At 32.2% G+C, this 26,761-nt stretch overlaps 1 protein-coding gene across 1 annotated transcript in view; it reads left to right on the top strand.

Moving 5' to 3' along the window:
• Positions 1–3,260: 3,260 nt before the first annotated feature.
• LOC108905607 (gamma-aminobutyric acid receptor subunit beta) overlaps positions 3,261–26,761 on the top strand; it is a 50,956-nt gene continuing 27,455 nt past the window's right edge. Inside the window, exons 1-3 of the mRNA XM_018708561.2 lie at positions 3,261–3,402; positions 11,005–11,105; positions 25,200–25,267. Coding sequence (XP_018564077.1) covers positions 3,332–3,402; positions 11,005–11,105; positions 25,200–25,267 — 240 coding nt within the window. The 5' untranslated portion in view covers positions 3,261–3,331. The remainder of the gene's footprint in view (positions 3,403–11,004; positions 11,106–25,199; positions 25,268–26,761) is intronic.

Below are 26,761 nucleotides of genomic sequence, written 5' to 3'. Positions count from 1 at the left end.
AAATGTCATAAGGTTATACGTTTTATCTGGCTGAATTATGTCACTCTGGCAATCCACCGATCAAAAGTTTTAATTAAAGTTCCAATTACTAGAAAATCCAACAGGGGAACATTAGTTTTACCGGGAAAATTTTTCAGTTCTACTTCAAATTGCACGTTGAATATATTTTCTGCGCTATCTTTACTTTTGAACTAAAGTGGCATATTTAATCTTTTGCGATTCAATTTAAATTTAATCAGTAAAACAAATAAATAATTGACATATAGATATGTCACAAGTAAATCTGAGCAAATAAATTTTAAATCAACATATTAAGTAAATTTGTACAACATATAAGAGAGATTGAAAGATTGTATATAATTTAAAAAGTATATCGCATATTCTTGTTAGAAGGCATCTTCATTTAATTTCATAAACTTTCATATTATCGGACATCTGAGAGAGCCATACAAGAGGTTGACCTACGAGTATCTTAAAAAGACACAAACAGGCCTTGAGTATTATATCTCAGCTCACAAGTGGAGGGAACTTTGTGTTTACAAAATCGTCGTAAAAAGGAAAACATATTTCCTTTCAGTATGAATTGGAGTAAAAAACTATGCTAATGACGTAGTCTCCAGGATATAAACAAGTGTTGTTTCCATATTTCTCTCAAAATAAATCTGAAAGTGGAGCAAATTATTTTGATGTCAATAAATTATGTTGGCAGACTGGGTGTGTGCTTCAGAACTTTCGTCAGTGTTATACAATAGTTTCATTTTAGCTACTAGTTTTTTAATATTACCTACTACTGATCAAATTATTTGTCACATACTATCTCAGTTTAAAATATGGATGAGATATCTCGAAGAACTTTTAAGATATTGTAAGATCATTACCTATAACTTCTCTTTAAAGAGGTATCTATTATTATCTATTCTTGAAAAAAAGTTTGTACAAATAAAAATATCAGGAGATAATTTAGAACCACACTGTGTGGAGAAAAGCCAATTTGAGTACCCTGAAAACGTTTAACGTCTCAAATTTTTAAGTTCTCTAATGAGATGTATCAGATAGCGTTCTATGGGTTGTTAGGGCACTCGTTTTAATTGGCAACAAGAATAGCCACTCAAGGACTTATTAAAGCCAATAATCAATTAGCATGCCCTGGAAAATAATTAAATTGGCAAAGAGCGACACGTTGACCCGTACACTTGATCCGAGAGAAGGCCTCCAAGAGGACTTTGAGCGCCGGAATCCGCTGCCTCCTCGATATCGAACCCCGGCGGGATGAAGAGGCCCTCAGCACCTCGTTGCGACTGACTACATGTTGACTATCTTCTCCTTGAGCCACTCTTATTTGTCATAAAATAGAAAATAGTACAATGCAATGCATTTTGGTAGGTACAGGTAGATTTTTACTACAGGTAGAACATACTAGTGTTATTAGTTTTATCTATATAATGCGAGCGTGGGCAAACGAAATCTAACACAGCTGCATGGGGCCACTGGGCAATAAATCTCAGCTATTGACAAGTGTTGGTAAATTGCCCAGCAGTGCAGTGCAGCAATGCAGAATTTAATGTGGTTCAGGTAATTTTAATTTTATATAGGCACCTTCTTTTAATCATTGATATTACAATTGCGAAAGGGGGAAATAATATTATTACAACATGGCATTTTGAAGACCTTTTGAAACGGAACAAAACGAAATTTACCATCAATATAATAAAATTGTCTGAGGACATAAATATTTAAAACATGTTGTTGGCCAAATGAACATATAATAGAAATTTTCTACACATTATATACAACTTATTACAATTTTTTACCTATGAAAGTCATTAAATTTTATTGCCAGGCGTTTTTTACATGTTCAACTGATTTCGGAAAGACTATAAGTGAGGTTACTTACCTCCCTAGGGAAAAAAGCGATTTTGAATTATAAATGCATATTTTACGAACAAATAAATAGAAATATTTGATGAACATTTACATTTTATTAATTATTATGAATGAATATTTATAGTAATTGTACAGTAGTCACCTTTATAAAATTTGGATAATTATTTTCCTCGCGTTTACTAATTGTCACATTTTTCTCAAAATGATTTGACCGCTCCATTTCAGTCACTGGAGGCTCAATATTATCTGACTGATCTATTAAGTCAGTGCGACGTACTACTAGAACTTGGAGTTGGAGTGTCATTGTAAAGAATCCTGTTGACTATTTCATTTTTGTTACTTAAACTGTCAGCAACATAACTTTCTGCAATTGTGGCTGATTCCCACCCACCATGTCTCATGATTGCTAATATGTCACTCCTGTATTTTAGCCAGTAACGTTGCTGATGTTCTTCGGAATGAATGGCCTGTATATGTTTCAGGATGTTCTACTTTCAAAAACTGTGCAATCTTATTAGAAAGCATAGAAAGGGTATTCTTGTCGACTGGTTGGTTGTAACATATACCTGCTTGGTAGCGCATAAAAAAGCCTGAAATTTCAGTTTTAATATCCAATTTAAATAATCTTGATAATTTCTTGAGAATTTCTAGGTGAGAAACAGAACCCAGGCGAGAAGTAAAGATTGTAAAAAAGATTGTAAACGTACGCGACATACCATTTTTAGAATCTGGAATTGTAACTACAATAATGTCATCGAAATTAACGTTGTCCAAAGTAAGTTTGCCTAAGACCGTCACTACCTTCATTAGCAAATATGTGTTATCGAGACAAGTAGTTCAATTATTCCTATTGCTCTAACAAATATTATCAATTGCATAGCATAAATTTTGTACTTAATAAAGCTTCTAGTTTTATCAAAATGAATGAAATATGAAACTTATTGTTTACTGCGACATATACGCATGTGAATATGACTACGTCTCATTGTAATCCAGACTGTCGCCATATCTTGAAAGTCGCCGCTCGCCTCATCCTGGTCCAACGCTCCTCGACTTACCCTAATTGAAGCAATCAAAAGACATGCCATTACTGTATGTTGCACAGGTATCGGTGTTGACTAAAATTACGTCACGGAATGAGAGGTCTAGTATTGATTCCAAGGTGCTGGCAGCTCCAGGTCCACGACTGCGTGCGCTAGCAGCAAACCACCCCCGGCGGCCGTCTCTCTCGGACCGTCTGCGGAAGAGCGGGATCGGGCTAAGCGGCTCCAACTGGGAACCGGGAGCTGGTATAATTTCGCACACTTTGCCCACCATGCGCAGTGAGTGAGCCCTGGCTGGGCTCGGAGACCACTCCTTGTGTTGGTGTCGAATGTGACACTACAACTATAAGAGTGTTCTGTGCCCAAAATGACGAGAAACAGGGGACACGTGTAGAACCCCCAGGATGGGGCGCAGCCGGGTGGTTTGGCCAGCCGTGCTGCTGGCCCTTATCGCCCTTCGCTGGGCATCTGCCGGGTAAGTTGCTTGTTTTGCTTTACATGTGAACCCGACTGCTTGCCCCGCGATCTCATGGGTGTGTATCATCTCGCGCCGGCTGCCAGCTTCCCGGCCACTAAGTCTGACTGGACGTTTCTCATTCTATCCCAAAAACAACCCTGTGGTGCAGAACCAGAACGAAATTGAAAATCATTGCAACTTCCTAGAGCATCTTCACAACGTTTCATCTATATCTCTGGATTTACTAGCAAAAATTATCCCCAATGCACACTTTGAAACTGGAAACATAGCAAATGTCATTACAGACGTCGAGGAAAACGCCCACTCGCCCAAATTTTACCTCAGCTAAGCGGATAGTGTACTGACATAATCTATTAGAGTCGCGAAGCTCTTCGGAACAAAGTAGTTTCAAAAAAAAAGTTCAGCGAGGCTCATTGCACGCGAACCTTTTACATATGGCCAGCTTCCTGGCAAAGGCCGTCCAGTGTTAAGTACAAAGAACGGTTCGGGAGCTTTAGACTCGGTGACGTCAAGCTGTAGAGGCTAAACGGCGCCATGGGCCAAGGAGGGGGATCGGTTTCGCTCCGATTTCAAAACAAAGAATTGGCAGCCACTTCTTATGTTAATGTTATATGATTCTTTCTGCTCGTTCGAGCACGATATACTAATAGCTTCTGCTGTAACACCCACCGCGGCGCGATGTCGTCACGGTTCCGTGGAGCTTTCTCGGGTCTCTGTTTAATTGGAAGCGACGTACGTTTCGTGAAGATGGAAATTTAAATAAGACGCATTAGTGCTTGCATTTTTTGTTATCTCTGGAGTTCATCTGATATTTGCGCTCCCTTTGAATAGACCTATTAAATAATATTTTCTCAGATATCTATCTACCTTAATCCTACTAGTTCTTACTGATGTATAAATAGATTCATTACATTTTATTTATCTAATAATACATAAAAACATTTAAAATATTAAAACGTTTTTGATGTGTGTCAAATCAACTAAAAAAATTATTAATATTTTGCTGTATTAAGATTTTTTAATTAAATTGATCATAAAACTAGACAAAAATGTAAAAATAATACCATTTCCAACTTGAGATTTATTTTTCCATTCGTCCTTAAATTTATCCATTCGCGTGGTTTATAGAAAATTCCTTCATTTACGCAAAAATCGGCATTTTCATCTTTTACTTTAAACTTTCGAAATTTTTTCACAAAATATACACAAAAGAAATAATACTGTACCACAAAGAACTTCAGGCCGTACAGGGTGTTTATTAGTACTTGTACAAACTTTAAAGGGTGAATCTTTGACTAATTTTAAGATAAAAAGTTCACAGGAACATAGGTCCGCAAGGGTTGGTTCTTGAGATACAGAGCGTTCAAGAAAAATTTGTGTTTCAGCAATTATTGTAAATGTTATTAACTTATTTGTAGAAGTAGTTTTGTCTTAATCTTCTAAATGATCTAAGTTTGTCTCATCGCAATACAACCAATAAAAGACACATTTTTTTCTTGTTTTTCAAAAACTCTTAATGATTCAACTTGCAAAATTCCAACGCAGGTTTAGTCAAAAATGACACAAAAAAGTTGTGGTTATTTTAATCCTGGTACAATACTGTATGTGGCGCCTTGCAACATTAAACATAAAAAACTAAGTAAATATTTGAGTTTCTCATCATCAGTACTCCTAGTTTCCCGAATTTCGCCAAATTGCCATGTTATTGAACAAAAATATAATCAAAATACCAAACAAAAATATTTTTTAGGAAGCTTTGTATCTCAAAAACCCATGTTCACATCAACTTTTTATCTTATTTTTTACCTTTTCTCTAACCAACATTTTCACTTCGTTTTCAAATCGTTCAAATTGAAGAGAATTAAATTATCTAAAAGAGCCTTATGGTGAAATTACCAAAAAATTGTTTGAAGTCCATAGGCCTTTTTAAAGAAAAGCAAAAATTTGCAATTTTTTTTCGTTGATTTTCTTATTATTACTCAAAAATGCTGACGCTAAAAAATTTAAACTCCAGATCCGAAAACTATACACTTGAAGCTTCAATTTCCTTTTTTTTTATTATCTCTACGACCATTTCCGTCCAAGTTACAGCTCTTTGAAAATCACCCAAAATTTTGAGATTTTTTAATATCGTTTAATTTCTGTGCCTAGTGAATTAGTGGCGTACAATAAAAATTTTTCTAAATACAATTTTAACATGACTTCTAGAATTAAATACTTTAAGTGTGGTAATAAATTTTCCTTCGAATTTACTCCATTCTAACTACTAACAGCGTTTCTATGAAATTGTATTCACAGTCTGATTTGAAAGCCAAACTAATACAGTATCAGCAACCACGTATAAGTTTTATTGAAGGGTAACTATGAACAAACCTTTCTCGTTCACTATATCAATTTTAAGCAAGACATTTTTTAAATAACTATAAATATTTAAAAATTGAAGATGTGTTTGTCTTTTGTGCGGAATTAATTACCAATTTACTAATTTTATGGAAATATGAATTCGATAATATTTGATGCTATTTGTTTATATAGGTATGTAGAAGAGGATATTCTTCTTGAAATGTATAGTGTTTGTTAATATTTCTTTATATTTACAACTAAATTTAAACATTTTGTAGCATTTTTTTACTTAAATACGATTTTACGATTATATCGGAAGCGCAGACATTTCCCACACAATCTGTATAGTATAGAGAAAAAGTTGACAATCAATACATACATTATCAATATGTTTCCTTCTAGTTACGCTCACAAAATGGTTAAAACATAATCCATTGTGTGCTTATTGGTAAATTTACGGCCAAATAAATCTTAGGAATACATTTCAGTTATAAATTTGCCTTAAAATTGACCCAAATTTTGGAACAATATTACAAATGAGGTAATTTATCAACTTACAAGTAATGATCGAGGAGATTTATCTCCAGGCTATTCATCTAGATAAAATTGGAAACAAGGAAATATCAAATTAGTAAACCATGACAATTAAATGTGGCAAATTTATTAACCAGGATTAAATATAATTGAAAACGTTTACAACATTTTTATATACGGTTTATTTTATTACTTAATATTTATTAAGGAAGCTTGTAGTCGTTTCCCGCAGAATTCCGCGCGTAGTCAAAAAAGTTAATAAATTCATTTCTATGAGTAATTCCGATTGGAATTGATTTACTGCTACAATTTCATGTTACCTTCATAACGACAAAATACCTTAAAACTGTCAAGGTAACTTTATAATTATTTGAAAACTGCTGCAACATTTAGTTGGAAACTACTATTGATTTATTTATATATAACTCCTCGCTTTACAAATTCGCGACCGGCTTTATAAAATATAAACTTGTAAATTCTGTGACAGAAATGTGTTGTACACGCTAATGCAGGCCCTTGCGATCTGTATGTATTTTAAATCGATGAAATATGCCAACCATAAATATTCTGAAATTTTTCACAAGACTAATTAAAACGATATACTATGCAGTGGGCACCTTTTATCAAAATTGTTTGCATTATTATTATTTATTTTTATTTTATTTATTTATATTTCCTTTTAAATTAAATACTTTTGGAAAATACCATAAAAGAAAGTAAAAAAGCTTTCCCTAAGTAAAGAGTATAGTTAGTAGTTTGCTGAAAAAAGTACTTCAGTATTATCGTAAATGTTGTTTTATTTCTATAAAAAATACTAATATACTTGTGTCGTCACTTCATATAAGGGAGGATCTGTTTTGAGGTGGATGTGAGAGGAGGCGAGCAAATTTTTTCTGGATTACCTTCAGTACAACTCGCATAATAAAAATTCTGGACGAGGTCCGGAACATTTTCAAAATTGCAAAAATGTTTAAAAAAATTAAAAAATACCTATTTTATCTGAGTTTTTTAATTATATCTTGGAACCTATGCATTTTGGAAGAATATTGAAGAGGAACAAAAGTTTTAGAATTTTTTCAAAATTGTTTTAAAAAAATTATTTTGCGAAAACAATCGAACCGATTTTAATGAAATTTGGTACGATGTTTTATTATACTCTAAAGTATTTTTCATCAAAATTAGAATGCCCTCGGAGCTATTAAAATATTAAAAAAATAATCCAAGAAACTTAATTATTTTGCCTATTTTTCATCAATTATTGCTATTTTGCAACATCGGTAGTAAATTTAAACATTTTTGACAGTATATTGTGCAAAATTTAATTCTAAAACTTTTTTCCTCTTCAATATTCTTCCAAAATGCGTAGGTTTCAAGATATAAGTAAAAAACTCGGACAAAATAGGTATTTTTTTAAATTAAATACCATAAAAAGTAAAAAACTGTATTATTTAAAATATTTGTTTCATTACTACTACAAAGAGGCAATTTTTACTTCAATTCTAACCTATTTACAAGCAGCCAAAAATGTTAAAAGGGTGAATATAGCCCTGTATCTCGAAATTAAATGAAGATATCAAATATTTGGTAGTTGCATTTCATTTGTATTCAGTTCTTCTAACGAAGACGGAAAAAGATTGATATTTCCTAATCCGTCAAGTAATCGAAGGAAAGGGCAAATATTCATCAAGTCACGGAACTGCGGATTTGATGAAAATTACATTCCTTGCTATGTATCATTCGACGAACATTTTATTTTAACATCGCCCTTCAACAGAGATAAGGAAAGGGTGCTCCATCAATTATTTTTTCGCACGAAGCCGCCATTTAACGATATCATTAATTCACATTTACGCAAGGATCTCATTTTATTGTTTTATCTCAAGGATAATTAAGCGCGGAAAAGGTTACCCCGAACAGTAATGCGTGCCATTTAGATTTAAACTGTATTTTCATCAGCGGCCGACCGCCGTCCTAGGTTCATTATTTTTTACATTAAAATTATGCATTTGGAGCAAATGTGGTATAAAGTAAACCGCCGAGGGAACTTTTAACTACTTACGTTTACTGAGTGGGTCAAGGCGCTTTCCTGGGGTTCATACTACACAAAAAGTGACTACATCCCGATTTTTGAACTGACAGAATCTCTCTTACGGTATTTTGGCCACCTTGATAAAGGGCGTCACAAAATTTTTCGCAAGAAGTAATTTTGATAAATTTTTAATTAAAAATTTAAATTTTATATTGATTGATAAAGTATACAGTAAAGTATGTGTGGAATAGTATATCAATCGCATATTGGGAGGCCACCAAAACGGGAAATTACACTACCAGGAAATGACTCATGCATTAATTGATTTGTTTCTCGGGCTGTATGGCATGTGGCACAGTCTTATAGCGTATACGTATAGTCCCATAATAAGATAAACCTATAATGCAATGCTAATAAAAAAAACAAAATTAATTTAACTTAGTTTACCTTGAGCATAAGATATTCCGAGTCATGTGCTTCCTTAAAAAAGTAATATATTGTTCTTGAGTCAAAGTTTTAGACTTTTTGGTCAGGTAATTTATACAATGTTTAAAAAATGTTCGAACTTTATTAGTCCAGGGAACTCAAGAAACAAAAGTTATATAGTGCCGATGAGCGCTTTTGCCAAGGGGGTGGAAGCCACCCCTCCTAGGGGGTGAATATTAAAATATTGAAAATAACCCCAAGTATCGATAAAGCAATCAATTTTAAGCAAAAAGTATCCTATGAACATTTTTCGATAATTCAATATTTGCTGGGGTTTTCAGTAATTTTTGTCGAAAAAAGACACTATATGAACAAATAAACATCACGAAGAAAATGAAGCTTATAGAAAAAGAAAAGGATTGCGTTTTTTTTTTTTTCATGGTTGAAGATAATTTCATGTCTGACAGAAACTAAATTGGAAGCATATAACGTAAAATAACTAAAAAAAAATCTATTTTTCAAGAAAAATGCACAGAACATTTTTTAAAGTACTTTAAAATGGACTTGACTTTAAGTCATTAGCATAAAAATTAAGAGAGTTGTGATCAAAATAAAACTGTTAATATGTTGGGCGGATTTGTAGAAGAGACCCCGAATATTTACTAAAGCATTAAAAAACATTGTTTAAGCTTAGACTACAATTTGTTTATTTCTCTAAGAGACAGATTATCTACGTACAATACAATGAGAATTCTTCATACTAGAAGACGAAACTTCCTGATCTGCTATTCGATGTTTACATACTCATTGACGAATTCCCCTTCTGTGTACAATGTTGACTTTGGTAAAGAAAATAATATGTTAAATACGTGATTTAATAAAAGGTTTGTTCCAATTCGTGGTTTGTATCATTTACATATTGTTCCTGACTTGGTTCGTGACAATTTTTAAACTAGATAGAATCTCGGAAGAGGAAAACTGGATAATACTCAATATACTTAGTACCGTTGATAGTTGAATATTCTAGTTTGTAGTTATTTCTCTCTCACTATCAAAAATGATGAAACAGTGAATAGTGTTTACACTTTTAAAAATATCGATATAAGTCGTAAAATACTTTCACGACTGTCTGCACCATATATTTGTTAAAGTGTAGAATAATTCTTACTGATCGGTTACTTTTAGGCGTGTTCATTTTTAAACTTATTGATGAAGTCATTTTTTCAAAATGGAATTCATATCCTTTTCTAGCACCTTCTAGCTCTTGTTCTAATCGAACGGTCTTCAGTACGGATGACAATGCAATTTTGCAGATACTGTAAAAGCAAGATCTGTCGCCAACTAGATAGAACTAGATCAATTTTTAGCTGATGATTTTGCAGGAAACTACTATCCTGCGAGTTACTTGCGTGGCCCAGCATTGAATTATACAAGCAATAGGACTATTTGTCGGCAGTACTCACCAAACATATACATACCAATTTCAGACCTATTAGTCCTCATCAATATGCCATATACAGGGTGTAAAAGGCTTGACTGCCATTACTTCAGCATAAGGTACCTAGAGTAGTAATAAATGAACAAAAAAATTGTATATTACAGGGGCGTAAGATAAACAGTTTTCAAAATACAGCGAGTATTAATGTTGGGGAGTTTCATCACAACGTGACAGCGCATAACCTAACGCTACACAGCTGATGTGTGTGCACACGGCAAAATGTAAACAACTTTTATTGTGAAATATTTAGTAAATTTCAACACAATTGTTTTCCAGTTTTTAAATAAATAAAATGTATCTATTTTGTTGTACGAAGATAGTACCAACTGGAAGACTTCTTAGACCCACGTTTATATAAAGAAAAAGTAATTTTTCGACATAGAAATATAACCCCCTAATTTCGGGACACCCTGTATATACTCATCAATACTATAGAAGGCAGGTCATAACTACAGTTATGAAGTGATCATATGCAAGACATATTTACAACAATTTAATAGATATTGCTGATATAATTGAATGTTAGTCTGGGCATGTAACCCGCAGAGTAGTTGTTTCTTGCACTGTCATCAGCTGAATTGTATATGTTCAATACGAAATAACTTGAAACCGAAAACCTTTTGCGCGTTCTTTGTCAACTTTTGAGTTCCTTGACTTGCTCTGAAAGCCGATTTTCATTATTCAGACGTTTTCTCTGAGGACTGGAATTCACTTCCAGCTTATTTTTTTAAATACCGACCACGTCATTGAGACTATTTCTACTTTGCAGGACGCCGCGGGCTGGAGGCTACATGGGGGATGTCAACGTGTCAGCCATATTGGACTCCTTCAGCATGAGCTACGACAAAAGAGTAAGACCGAACTACGGAGGTAAGTCGATGCACGGTGTCCAAGAGCTGTTCGGGAGGGTAGCGGCCGCTCAGCTCGCATAACCGCGCATCTCGTTCATGTCATTATCCGCGACTGGCAAGGTAGCGGATAGTTTTCGGAGAAGCCATATGTGCGTCGACGCTACTGTTGTGTTTTTACTTTAGGTACTTTAAAAATAGTTCGAATTGTACTCGTATAATTAATTCCTATTAATTCAAACTTTATGATTAAAGGAAATCATTTATTTTTCCTTTACACTGGCTTTTTTAAAATAATTTTTAAAGTTGAATAATATGCACATACAGACTATTATTGTTATTTAACAATTATAGACAGTTATGAACATACTATTTTCGTGATCAGATAATAGTCCAGACGGTACTTGTTTCGGGTTGGGTAAAACGCATATGATCGCAGATTTTTGCTTTAACGGCTTCTAAACATCAGAAATCATAATATTTCTATGCAAATAAAAAAAACGTGGGCTTATTTGTTATTGCAAAAAAGTATAAAAAAATAGCAAAAAAAATATTTTTTTTTTTGGATTTCTCGTCGACAACATAGCAACTATTCATTTTAGTCAAAAATGGAAGAGGAATTAAAGTTTTGTAATTAAATTTTGATCAAGATAGAGTTAGTTGTAATTCGAAAAAATAATTATTGTTATTGCAAAAATCGGAAAAATCATTTAAAAAATTGCCAAAATGCTAGTTTATTTGTCAATTTTTTTCAGACACTTGAATAATACCTAGGATCTTCATACTTTTCCCAATTAAACTTCTTAGTGCATAGAATCATCACACCAAATTTCATCCAATTCGGTTAGATAATTTTTACATAATAATTGTTTAAATTTTTTATTTTTTTTTAATTAAAAAATTTTCAAAATCAAATTTCTAAAAATCTAAAGCCTTTGAATACTTGAAAATTTCACCACAAAAAGAAGAGCTCTCAAGCTTTAAAATGGTTTTTGAAAAATTCAAATCGGACGATTAGGTGAGCCGTGGTGATTGTTTAAACATTTTCGCAATTTTCACGCTTATAAACAATTGCAATAATTTAATGTTTTTTTAAATTTTTTTTTATTTTAAAATATGGTTTGAAAGTACTCGGAAAGACGAGTATTTAAAAAAAAACCTGATGATCCGCCCATTATTTTCGGAGTTATAGCCCGTTAAAGTTAACCCTTATTTACAGCAAAACTATAAGGGTATAAGGGCTGTTTTTTGAACTAATAGGTTTGTCATTCCGAGTACTTTCCAGATATAAATTTTCAAAATTTGCAATCACGGGCGTCCCATTTAAAATGTCACTCAAAGATATTCAAGACCGCGTGAAATCAATGAGGTATCAGTGGTGGGGGGAGCAAACACACAGCTACTCCGATCTGAATTCTCGAGTTCAAAACTGCGACGCTCGGAAAAATTTCACTTATCTCAGCTTCTAATGGACCAATTTCGATGATTTTTTTTTAAATCGATGTCTCGCAACTTAAAAAATTCAATTATCATATTTTCAACTACCTTTTATTATTAATTATTGGACTTTTGACATGCCGATAAACAGTTACTTTAAAAAATGATTAATTTATTATGTTTATTTATTTACTATGTTAATATTCACGACCAAAATTTTTGCATGTTGCACCAGGTAATACTAGTAAGTTTGTTTAAATATTATAAAATTGTTTAAACAATAATTATTTAAATAAACAACTGAAAATTGGTATTAATTTTTAGTTGTACGATAAATTTCTAAAAATCTTTCAAAAAAAAATAAATTGTGAATAATTATAATTTTAATTTTTTCGTTTACTTTTAAAATATTTATCTAAAATTTATTTTTTATTTATAAAAAAAGTATAAGAATCTTTTGGATACTTAATTAATACCAACAACATGGTGCAACATGCAAAAATTTTGGTCGTGAAAATTAACATAGTAAATAAATAAACATAATAAATTAATCATTTTTTAAAGTAACTGTTTATCGGCATGTCAAAAGTCCAATAATTAATAATAAAATGTAGTTGAAAATATGATAATTGAATTTTTTAGTTGCGAGACATCGATTTAAAAAAAAATCATCGAAATTGGTCCATTAGACGCTGAGATAAGTGAAATTTTTCCGAGTGTCGCAATTTTGAACTCGAGAATTCAGATCGGAGTAGCTGTGTGTTTGCTCCCCCCACCACTGATACCTCATTGATTTCACGCGGTCTTGAATATCTTTGAGTGACATTTTAAATGGGACGCCCGTGATTGCAAATTTTGAAAATTTATATCTGGAAAGTACTCGGAATAACAAACCTATTGGTTCAAAAAACAGCCCTTATAGTTTTGCTGTAAATAAGGGTTAACTTTAACGGGCTATAACTCCGAAAATAATGGGCGGATCATCAGGTTTTTTTTTAAATACTCGCCTTTCCGAGTACTTTCAAACCATATTTTAAAATAAAAAAAAATTTGAAAAAACATTAAATTATTGCAATTGTTTATAAGCGTGAAAATTGCGAAAATGTTTAAACAATCACCACGGCTCACCTAATCGTCCGATTTGAATTTTTCAAAAAGCATTTTAAAGCTTGAGAGCTCTTCTTTTTGTGGTGAAATTTTCAAGTATTCAAAGGCTTTAGATTCTTAGAAATTTGATTTTGAAAATTTTTTAATTTAAAAAAAAAATTAAAAATTTAAACAATTATTATGTAAAAATTATCTAACCGAATTGGATGAAATTTGTTGTGATGTTTCTATGCACTAAGAAGTTTAATTGGGAATAGTATGAAGATCCTAGGTATTATTCGAGTGTCTCAAAAAAATTGACAAATAAACTAGCATTTTTTGCAATTTTTTAAATGATTTTTCCTATTTTTGCAATAACAATAATTATTTTTTCGAATTGCAACTAACTCTATCTTGATCAGAATTTAATTACAAAACTTTTTTTCCTCTTCCATTTTTGTCTAAAATGAATAGTTGCTAAGTTGTCGACGAAAAATCCAAGAAAAAAATGAATTTTTTTGCTATTTTTTTATTCTTTTTTGCAATAACAATTAAGCCCACGTTTTTTTTATTTGCATAGAAAAATTATGATTTCTAATGTTGTTTAGAAGCCGTTAAAGCAAAAATCTCCGATCATATGCGTTTTACCCAAGTATACCCTTTATGAAACAGATACCGCCTGGACTATAATGTTATTGTTAAAGAAATAGTTTCTTTATTTAATTGCAAAATAGGTACAGTAAAAATTTAAACAAAAAAAATTAAGGAATCAGAAAAGTTCCCAAATTCTTTTTTTAGTGATTTTTAAAAGGCTGTTATTTCGTCAGCAATGGTCGTATAGAGAAAATAAAAAAGCACCTTGAAATTTGAAGATTCTACTTTTGAAATCTTGAAATGAAAAAATGTTTTGAGCGTCACTCTCGGGGCAATCAAAAGAAATAATGCAAGGCAAAAATTTAGCAATTTTTTTTTGACCATGGGCTCAGAAATTTGTTTTTGGATTAATCAATCAATCAATCCTCAGCTTCAATAGTTTTTTTTTTTATTTTCTGTACGATTATTTCTCATTGAGATATCAGCTATTAAGTGAAAAGTCACCTTTTTCGTGTTAAAAACTCAAATATAGAAAAAAAAATCAAAGTTTGGAATTTTTTCTGGACCTTTAATTCTTTTTCTCAGTGTATTTCAGTAGATGATTTATTGAATCGTTTTAAGAAGAAAGCTTTATTAACGCATGCGCTAAATAGGTTAACTTTCGAGATGCAAAGTTTACACAAACTTAGGCTGCTGATTGAATTAATCGTATATACAGTGTGTTTGGTAAGTCGATGCATTCCTTACAGGAGATTATTGTACAAGTGATTTGTGATATATTTCCTCAATATACCATATTCCGAAAAGGCTTAGTTTTCGATCTACAGGATGTTAAAGTTTTAATAAAAAAATGCAAATTTATAAATATTGCGGAAACCGCTAAGAATATTTTAACGAAATTTTACAGGCTTTGACAGTTAACAACAATACATGTTTTACGATAAAAATATTGTTTTCAATTTCACCAGTGGCGTGCGCACACAATACAAAGCCTGTAAAATTTCATTAAAATATTCTGAGCAGTTTTCGCAATATTTATAAATTTGTATTTTTTTTCAAACTTTAACTCCCTGTAAATCGAAAACTAAACCTTTTCGGAATATAGGAGATATATCACAGATCACTTGTACTGTAACCTCCTGCAAGGAATGCATCGACTTACCAAACACTCTGGATAAGTAAAATTTAGCTGAACTGGTGTGCAACTATGTCAACCTATGGTGAAGATATGGTAAACACTGCCGTTAAAAACCCTTACAGTTTTTTTCTATGAGAGGAAAAATATGTTTCTCTTAAAAGTCAAAATTCCCAAAATATCCAGTGGTGTCGAAATTCCGGGATTCTCAATGGCAGTGTCTCCTTGTATCTACGTAGTGGTTGACATAATTGTATTGTATTGTATTGTATTGTATTGTACATTCAATGATTTTTTCTTATATTTACTCAAATCATCAGCACAAGTTTCATCAGTTTAAGTTAAACAACTTTAAGAATATTTGTGCAAATATTTTTCAAAATATTTAACATCCCGTACCTATATCGAATATTAAGTACTTCTTAATGATCCAAAAAAACATCGCCTGAAATATTTGTACTTACTTCAGCTAAATATATAAATATGCCTATATAAACGGAACCAGGGGAGATTTATCGAAATTGTCCAGCACAATTTTAACAACTTATCTCTTCCGGTTCTTGTTATACAGGGTGACTCGTTCACAATGGTACACACCTTCAGAGAACACTGTTCACATTAAATTATGACAATTTAACTGATTATACTTCTTTGGACATTGATCCTTACCGTTCTACAGGGTGTTAAAGTCAAACAAATATTTTCGAAGTTTTATAACATTTATTTCCTTGAAATCTAGTTCAGTTCTAAATAAAAATGGCACATTTGGTAAAAGTAGCTAAACTCAATCGTTTCAGAATCACACAACATTAATATTATAGAGACTATAAGCCAAAATTAAATTAGATAACTATTTGCATCAAAGTAGGCTGTGAAATACTAACTCTGCTGTGTAGTTTGTCACTTTGTGTGAAGTAACTTTCATCCTCACGATCTTTTTTTAAGTGTATCTCTGTTACGATTTTTCGGCAGTTAAAATGAGAAATATGATGTGTCTGCCCAAAAAAATTACTTAATTATAAATAATGGGCAGACAACCTTACTTCAAGCTATTCAAGAGATTGTACGATTCTTAGGAGAATATTGAAAGATGACGATATTTTAGTATCTTTATTATCTAAGTTCAGCCCAACATTGGACACCTCAAGATCCTTAACTTCTTGTAGAACGTTAGGAGCAATATTTCCTTGAGCTAAAATCGACATGCGGAAACTACACCACTTAAGGAGGTATGTCGGGTCCGAGGGAAGTGAGGAGCGAAGGGGGGGTCCTATGCTTTTCTTATGGGACTAAAACCCGCTGCCAATTTGAAAAAATTAAATTCTATTGAAATTATTTGCGATAAACATTATCTATATAGCAAAGAAATCTACTCATATACACATAGCATACATATTATCTAATTAACAACATACAAATATCATATTTAAGTAATTTTAAATTATATTTAATGAACGCATAAAGACTATGTAGATGTAGCAACAGCGCTAATAATTGACTAGCAGTTGTATCCTTTATTTAAAATCCGTAAATCATGTGAACTGGTAAAACAACGAGAATTATGTTAATTTAGTTCTAAAGAAATGAAATGACACTCGCGCCCATCTCTCGTCCAAGTCAAAGAAAATGTTGAATGCAATTTTGAAGGTTCTATGATAGAAATTACATTATTACTCACTGTTCGTGTTTTTAATCTCTATTTTAGTAATGTTACAAAAGTTTTGCAACTATAACTAATTTTTTAGATATAAAGTTTGCTGAGAAATATTTAGGTTCCTTTGTTAATCCGTACAAATACTATTATCTCAAGTATTACTAATTATATTAATCAAGTAAAGAAAACTTTATGTAACCCTAAATATTGCTGGGTAATGATTACGATGTTTTTATAAACCATTAAATATATTAAAAGGATTTATCAACTGTATTTTTTATTCCAATAAATATATCACAGCTTCCTAGTCTTTTTAAATTAATCTAGTTTTTTAAAAACATTACAAAAGATCATCTGTTGTGGATAATTTATTGTTGATAACAATGCACATGGGATTTAGGAAAAATGTATATGTTTGAAATCAATTTCGTTTTTATCAAGTATTTCAAATGTATTCCCTCCTTGCTGTCAGCTGATTGCGGCGTTGCCACATTAATCCTCAAGTCAGACAGAAATGCAATTATTGGTTTCTGTTTCTAATTAATACAGCTGTACTATGTTCAAAACTTACATTAGTATTACATCAAAAATAAGATAATACTGTGTACTATCTATGGAAAAGTTTTGTTTCATAATTTCTATACATTTTTTTCTCAGTTATGGGCAAAAAAGAGCGGCACCGTCCATCGTCGCCACATAAACCTATGTTAAAATGAACAACTTTCAACAACAATATCTTAAAATCTAGATTAAAAAAAAAATTCAAAAAAATATGACGCACAGAGGGAGCACTGGCTAATACGCTATATAAATTTCAAGTACATCTGTGCATTTGAGTAAACCCGATATACCTCCTTAAGACACGTTCATAGGAACCTTTTTTTAGAATTAACATTCCCCATGTATATTTTTTTAACATGTAATTACCGAGACGTTACTTTTGTATCTGGTGACTATTATTCCGCTTATATCAAAGCGTTTTACAAAAAAAAAGGTAATTACTAAATAAATAGACATAATTAGAATTTGCAATAACCAGCAAGACGTACATCTGGCTCAACCCGATTTCCCCTTAACAGTCCGTAACCCTTGCCAGTCGATGGTCCAGTCAATCGGAGTCTGATCCGAGGGCTCTCGCGAGCCAGCGGCGTCGAGGCCGCGTGGGGGCCGGGCGGCCGCCGCCCCGCGAGCCGCGTCGGCAGGGTGGGGCCCACAGATCGATGCTCGGGAGGGTCGCCATGAGACGGCGCGCAGCATCTCTCCTCCAGGCCGCCATTCTGCAGGCCGCCGCCACCGATCGGGCACTGGCGGCGGATGGACCGCGCTGCCGCCGTCGCGGAGACGGCGGGCCCTAACGGGACCCCCGAGTATAGCAGCCCGCTGGTTATGATGAGATTTCACGAGGTTGTGTGCCTTTAATGGCGCGCAACGCGGAATGACCTTTTTGTGCTCTAATGGTGCCTTTTCTGTCGTTGCCGCTTACGCTCGCGGCTTTATAAGGAATTATTAAATATTAAAGATAATCGTGCTCTGGCTACATGAGAGGTAACTCAGGGGATAGGAATCTTTTCAAACATTCATTTTGTAACTATAGTCCAGACGGTACCTGTTTCAAAGAGTCTATATTTGGGTGAATCGTATAGCCACGGAGATTTTTGGCTTTTTGGCTTTTAAATATCACTAGAAATGAAAATTTTTATTATGCGCATAAAAAAACGTGGGCTTAATTTTTGGCACCACAGTATGTTAAAAAATATAACATTTTTCTAATTTTTTTAACATATTGTGCCGCCAAAAGTTAAGCCCACGTTTTTTTATGCGTATAGAAAAATTTTGATATTTGAAAACCAAAAAGCCAAAAATCTCCGTGGATATACGATTCACCCAAACCAAAACAGATACCGCCTACTCTACTACGGTTTTTAGTGCAAGAACCACACACTTTTAAAAAATTGAATCATTATTATGTCAATCAATCTAAAAGTCGCATTTGATCAATTGTATCAAATAAGCCCAAAATAAAAATTTGTATCGATAGTATTAATTCTTTTGAAAAGAATTTCATTCTATACAATACTTGCCATTGTTAACAATTGTTGTTTTAAATTAGTTACCAATTATTCACATTATTTTTGTTATGCTTTTGACAAATTTTGATGTACAGGGTATTTGGAAAAGTTGGTAAAAAAATTAAAGGGTTGAAAGTAAAGCCAAAAATAGTAAAATAAGTTCCTATAAACATTGGTCCTCCGGAGCACCGTTACTGAGATATGGCCCTCCAAAGGAGTCTAATCCTTTGAATATTTTTTAAAATAACTTTCTTTCTGATTAAAATAATGGAATGAAAATTTTAGGTAATAATCATACCATAAGGGTCTTTAACTATTAGTTTCATCAAAATCAGTTATAAATAAGGATAGTTTTCTAACTACCCTTAACAGAAATGTTTCGAATATTGTTTATTCCCTTGAATTATCAAGCAAATAATATTATTTTTTAACGAATTAAACTTTTTTGAAGAAAAAATGTCTGTAATTTTTTTCGAATTCTGCGTAATTTAGTCAGAAATAATTATTTTTTAAATAATGTATGGCTCCGAACGGTAACTTTTTTAACATTTTCACATAGTAGACATCTTTCATGGTGACAGTTCATTGTCATTTTCGCGTGCTATCACTTAAATTCTTACTCATCATGAAAATGTGATAAAATTAATGTCACGAAACTACTCGGTTTGATAAAAAATGATCTCTTATGGAAACATGATCTTATTATTCGTTATTATGTACAGATTTAAATAAATTATATACGTGAAGCAATTGATAAAAAAAATAAAATCAAATTGTTGTTGCCTGTTTCAAAAACCGATTTATCTCACCCTTTTTATACAAATATTTTCAGAGTATCTAAAAATATCATGTTAAATTTGATAGCATCATGACTGTCAAAATTTAAAAAAAATGTGTTGGTGTCAGTTGTTTACTGGATATCTTGCAGTAGCAAAAATTTTAATATCAAAATAAAAAATGTCTTAAAAATTCCATTATTTTCTCTCAGAAGATCTGTTATTAACAGATTGACGTATTTTTTGTAACGCCCTGTACATTTATATTTTTAATGGGATATTCACCCCACATGTAACGTTGCCGTGTATATTACATGTTCTGGGCCGTAAAGAGAAAAGCACCATGACGTAAAAAGGTTATAACGCGTAAATACCAAAAAACCAACCCATTCGTCGCACTCAACCGTCGGGTCAAACCAACTGAGAAAATTCTTTAATGAAAAAAGTTCCGAAACTGTTCCAAAAAATTAAACCGCGAGTTTACTACTTAATTCAAGCCGGCGTAATATCTTTCTTGGCGGAATAAAATTGAAACTGCCGGGATGATATAATCTCGGGTTAAAAGCGTTATCTACTTCCTGCGTGCAACGTGGTGAGCATTCTTTTTTTTTATTCCAGTGTTTTGCGATATAAATCACACAAGCTTTTGCCAAACACACGACACAATCGACCATCCTCCGGCAATTACGGCTCGTCAGCACATGTTTACAAGAAGCTAAATTTTTTCACTGAAGAATTAGTGCCTGGAATCACGCGAATTTTCCAATTTTCAGGGTTTCAGAAGCCTGGAAAGTTGTTCTAAAGGCAAATCGCTGAAATTTTTCAAGTCGGTAACTTGTTAGTGTTAGTCAATAATACAATAGTTGATTCCTGAATTAAATTCTAAATTCTGTTGCGAATTTACGTAAACCTTTCGACTATCCAAAAAGGTTAACAAGGAAATCTCATATAAGACAAGGCAAACTATTTCTAATTTCGCTGTTCAGAATAAAATTTGTTTAGAATAAAATTTCAGAAGCAAGTGGCATTTTAATATTTATTAAAAATTTGTGTCTGACGAGCCATTGGATTTATGTTTCTTAAAAGTAGAAAACCCAAAACTATATTAATTTGATTCACCTGATCCTTAAAATTTATAATTTTAAGAAACATATACCTGACCCCACAGCAATACGTTATGTACAATTCACGTATAACAAACAAAAATCTCGGTGTATTCAATCTGAGAACAAAAAAGCAAAGAGCACAAAAGCCACAAAGCTTCCACACTGCATTTTTTTATAATCACTGCACCACTATGGATAATGAAGAAACACCATCACTAATGTATTAATTCTTGTGGTAAATTTTTCTTCATATTCTTCTAGTTATATTTAGCGTAATCCACGTAAAAAATTAAAGTTACTGCTGTCGTTAATTAAGAATATATAGACTTGAATACACAATATAAACAGAGGAAATTCATTTCGAGTTACCTATAAATGTAAAATGGCAAGAATTCATTTATAAAATGAAAATGCATCTAGTTATATAAAAAAATATGTTGAATATGTAATGACAGCAAACTACTTCACCAACATTATGAAGTGACTAAAAAAACGGTATTTTCTTGGGTACTATTGATTGATATTGTAAACAGGGTAGTGTAAAATATGAAGTTCTGTTATTTTTTCAAAAGCCTCGTATATTGTGTTATATCATTCACTTACTTTGGTGAAACCGACAATTTTTTTTACTGTTAGGTACTAATTGAACACAAAATTAATACTCGAATTTAATCATGTAAATGAAAAGATAAGTGTATCACATTTCTTTATTGTTGAAATATTACTTAATTCATCAAGTAACGCCTAAATCAAAACCAAACTCACACACCTTTACCGAAATCAAACTCAAATCACATAAATTGGAGTGTAAATATTTGCCATTTTTGTACCCCCCGATAAGGAAATGCCGTGACAGATATTACACGTTTATAGATTTTATTCGCCTCATAAAGCAAACAAGCAAAAACTTTTAGTGGTCTTGGCAACATGTTTGGATATATTTAAGGTAGAGCGAGAAATAATTTTATGGAAAATGTTCCTGGAACGATTTAGTTCACGACGCGAATAAAGTGGGCGATACTTGTTTATTTTCCAGTTTTACTGGGGAGTAACACTCCGGAATATACCGAATAAATAGTGAAAAGTAAGGTGAAAAGAAAATTTGATTGTTGAAGGCTGCGAAAAAAATTATGAAACTATGAAAACAGTAAAAAGTGTTGTAATCTTCAGTTATTATCAAGTAATTATTTTAGAGATTGTAACAAATACAATAAATTCTAAAAGCCTGATCTAAGGTACCTGAATGTTTTATTACAATCAAAAGACCAACGATGATGAATCAAATTGATATAATCAGTTTAAAAACTGATGAATTTTTCACGAGATTTAAAATTAAAGGTAATCCTTCTACAATTTAGTTTTTTTATATTCTAACAATATATCGGTTCTAACAACAATCTAACAATAATTCTAACAATAATATTCTAACAATATAATCGGTTTAGATGGCATATTTTTGAAAATATTACGTTTTGACTGAAAAAAATCTTTTTAATTCCAAAATATAACATTTTTGAAAGTAACTTTAACAATATTTTTTTCACATAATATTTTAGTTTTTCTTTTTATTTGTGTAGGATAAAAATTAACAAAAAGGCCCCGCCAAAAAGTTTGAAGTTGAGGGCGAAGGTCATGCTTTTCTCCTTTAACATCAAAAATCTCAAAAAATAAGTTAAAAAATATTCAATTTTACAGTACTTTTAGCTGTCGAAATTTTCCGTAAAATCGTTTTTGGATCGTCTTAATAGTTTTAAAATTAAGGAAGTTATCCTTAAAAAAACAACGGTACCTTACCGCTTCAATTTTCGGAGCATACCAATGCTACAAGATTTTACCAAGAGCACGAAAATCTCGAAAAAGGACTGATGCATCAATAAAAATGAAAGGAATTAATTCCAGCGACCAAACAAAAAGTTCTGGTAATTCTTGTACCAAGACACTCAAGAATTTACCGTTAGCCCAAGGCAGATAGACGCGGTTGCTTTATCAAAACATGAGTTTTACTTAGGAACAGGTCCACAGCAAGTTTCATTAAAATCCATCGTAACATTCTCCAGATATTACAAAAAACATATTTTTTTTTTCAAGAACTTTGACAGTCAATAGCAGAGGAACCAGACATTTTTTCTTAATTAAAGTTAGGTCAAATCGTCTTCTTTTGAGCCAAACAATGTCGCAGTACCTTTTTGATCATGTGCTTATGGGACACCCTGTATATCACCTATTTTTATATTTATTCGGTTTTTTAGTATAAGGGGTGGTTTTCATCCCCTAGAAATAAGAAGCGCATATCAAGCATATATAACTTTTCATCTACAGGGTGAAATCAGCTTAATTCCAAATTTTCATAAAAATCGGATCTATCCGAAACTATTCGGAGGTTTTACCCTATTTTTCTCTTCGGTCCCTGGACTATCAGTGGAGACAGAAATATCATAATAGAACTATTCATTAGCCACTTTATTCTAGTACTATGAGGTTTTATACTACTACATCACGTACGATGCAAAGGGTACTCCATGAAATGAACTTCCTCTGCAGAGCTTTTACAAGAATTTACTGCCTTCAAACAGCATTTACTGACAGTTCAGCAGAATTAGTTTCGGTATAGGTCTAACCCATAAATCTATTACTTACTAACGTCAGATCGATAAATTAATTAAGCAAAATTGTATTTACATAATACAAATCCTGTTTACAGAACTTTGCCAATATAATAGCTGGCTCACAAAAGCCGTTTCTTTCGCTAGGATCGATACCGCAAACGAAACTCTATAAATACTAGTGGAAATAATTTACATTACAAATAGAATTTGTTGCCACTTTCCAGAATATGCCGTGGCTTTTGTTCTCTTTCACCACATAACCTTGAAAATAATTATTTTCACGGCAACAATGAATTCCTTTAAAAAGTTCGTTCGGCAACCATTTAGTAGGTGACAGGTTAAATCCTTGCCAATTTGTTAATGTAATTGTGTTTATGAGCTTAATAAAACGTTCGGTTCGACTAATTGCTGTTTCTTTTTCGTGTCTATAATTAAATATGGCATTCTTAACATGCTTAAATAAAAATTGACCCGCGACAGAGCCTGTAATTACAGATCCCGTAACACCGAATCTAATTTGGTAATTAGTTATATCGTCGGTGTGATATGACTTGGCGGGAAAGACAGATAAAACATGAATTCATACCAACAGAATTAGTACTTCATAGAAAGTCATTATTTGAAATAAATATTCTTATTATACAGGGTCTTCCACCTAAGAGCGATTCTTCTGTAACTCTGTAACTGTAAAATTTATTTCATTCCATTTAAAATAACAAAGTTATGTAGCGTCCACGCGAAATGGAACAGCCTGTAAAGCTAAAAATTTTCTTTACATGGCTCACATGATTCCAGACAACTTTTATTAAAACCATTTTTTTATCATTTTACAGTTGCAGAGGTACAGAAGAATCCCTCTTGGATGGAACACCCTGTAGATACCATAACATATTGAATAAGGCAAAAAAATTGATAATAAGTATTTCTTTTGAAGTTCTGCGATTTTGAATTAAAGCGGTAACACAAAATAAATAATAATATTCTCGTTTTTCTGTATGTTTCCAACATTTTGTTTATTTGGTGATTTCTACAATCAAGAACGTGTAACTTTTAAACTAAACAACCTGTATGTGGGGACCGAAACGTTTCTAGACTTATTTTGTCTTATTTTTTCGGATATTCTTTATTTTTATAATTTGTTATGCTTTTTTTAAACACTCTGTATATTCAAGAAGGAATTTTGTTACTACTTGACTTAGTTCAAATATAAAAAAATCAGTTATTTTACTTATTTCCGACTAGCATAATTTTACATATTTTTCTTTTCAAATTTCTTATAAACTTTTTGATGTGGCCTTATTCAATATGCAGTTTCCCAAAATCAATCCGTAAATTTCGAATTCAATTAATTTCCGAACTATTTAGATGCAATTTAAAATTCCTCACTTTTTCAAATTAAAACAATGTAAAATCATAAACCAGTGGCTGCTTTACACGATAGAGGCAGAGGAGATTTTTAATCTGCCTGCTCATCCGTATCTCCTCAAACAAAGGTCCAAGCAGTAAAAATTGTCGGGGTGCGATGGTGGAGGCAAATTAAAAATCCCGGTATCCCAGTTTTCCGCGACGTTGCCAGAGTTCCGCTAAACCGCGGTCCTTGAGGCACTCAGAGCAATGCCCAATGCTACGTTGACGTGGTAATGGTGATTTCAGGTCCCCCCGTGGTCGTTGGAGTCACCATGTACGTGTTGAGCATCAGCTCGCTGTCCGAAGTGAAGATGGTAGTTACAAATTGTGATCTTTGTCAGGGCTTGTGTTTTTGATCATAGAGCAATGATATCCGCTTCTCACTGTTAGATATTTAATGAGGGTGCGTTGGTTTGGATGTTGGTTTTTGGCTTGTCGAAATGGTTCATTGTTCTCAATGATATTTTATACAGTTTTATATCAAGTCTAGGTACCTTCACAATGAAAAAAATTACATACGTTTCCAGGACTTGCAGATGTTCCACAGTGGAAAATTATAACTATTTGATGCGAAAAATATAAACGCTTATACAGTGCTTACCATTTTCAATGTCACATTACGCTATTTCGGTTATTATTAAAGATTGTAGTTTGTTTCAGGTCAAAACAGATTTTCGACATGTTTTTTAGTTTTGAAAATATAGCAAAAGAGAATGTTGAACTTTATCTTATTCGTTAGTTAGAATGCAATAGCGTACTTAATTTTTTTATAACTATCGATTTGCAATTTATAGATCAAAGTTAAATTCTATTTTTAATAGAAACGAAGTTAAAATAATGAAGTTTTGTGCTTTCTTTAATTTTTCTGTTTGCATTTAATTTCAGTTATGAAAACGTATGTAATTGTATTTGATTAAAAAAATCAACAGAATTTTTTACATTAAACTAATGATTGTTAGTTGAATTCAAGAAAAGTACTGCGAATTTTGAAAAGCATATACATTCTATACTCGTATGTAACACGAAGGTATTATACAGGCATATACTGTTAACTAACAGTTAATAGGTTTGTAATTACTAAATGAATAGTTGATTATGTTTCATTGCATCGACATACAGGGTGTCCCTGAAAAGGACGGATAACGCTTGACCACAGGTTCCTTGGATGAAAATAAGACTATTTAGCCTAACTTACCTATACACAAAAGTGCTCGCCTACTGAGATATAGCCTTCTAAATATAGAATAGATAATCTATTTTTTTCAAATCATTTGAAAACTATTTTTCTTAGAAACCTCAAATTTGGTACACTTATTTTTTTATATAAGGGCAAGGTAAATATAGAATTTGGAGAGAATACATATACAGGATGTTCGATTTCTAGTGCCTGTGCGCCACTGGCTATCCCATAACTTTTTTGTGTGTATGCCAATGACGACAGAATTTATATTTTTAAAAACATGCTCTTTTTTGCTCTTTCGATATGGTTTATGGATTTCGAGTGAAATTCACATTTTTTATACATTAAATATAGGCAAAAATTCGGATTTATAAAAAATAATTTATAACTGCAGCCTCAAAGCAGGTAATAATAATGAAGACACGTCACATTAAAAAAAATAATTACACATTTTTGGTATTAGTATTATCAATCAATAAAATAAAAATAAACACTAATATTTTAAATAAACAATATCAACTAATAATGTAAGAAAGTCAACATTAACATTTTAAATAAACTGATATTTGTAATCACGTTAAAATAATATTACAGTAAATGCTCAAAGTTACTTTCTTGTTCTTAAACG

The sequence above is a fragment of the Anoplophora glabripennis genome, unplaced genomic scaffold (assembly GCF_000390285.2).
Source record: "Anoplophora glabripennis isolate ALB-LARVAE unplaced genomic scaffold, Agla_2.0 scaffold53, whole genome shotgun sequence".
Taxonomy (NCBI): domain Eukaryota; kingdom Metazoa; phylum Arthropoda; class Insecta; order Coleoptera; family Cerambycidae; genus Anoplophora; species Anoplophora glabripennis.
This window is presented reverse-complemented; position numbering and strand designations above follow the sequence as displayed.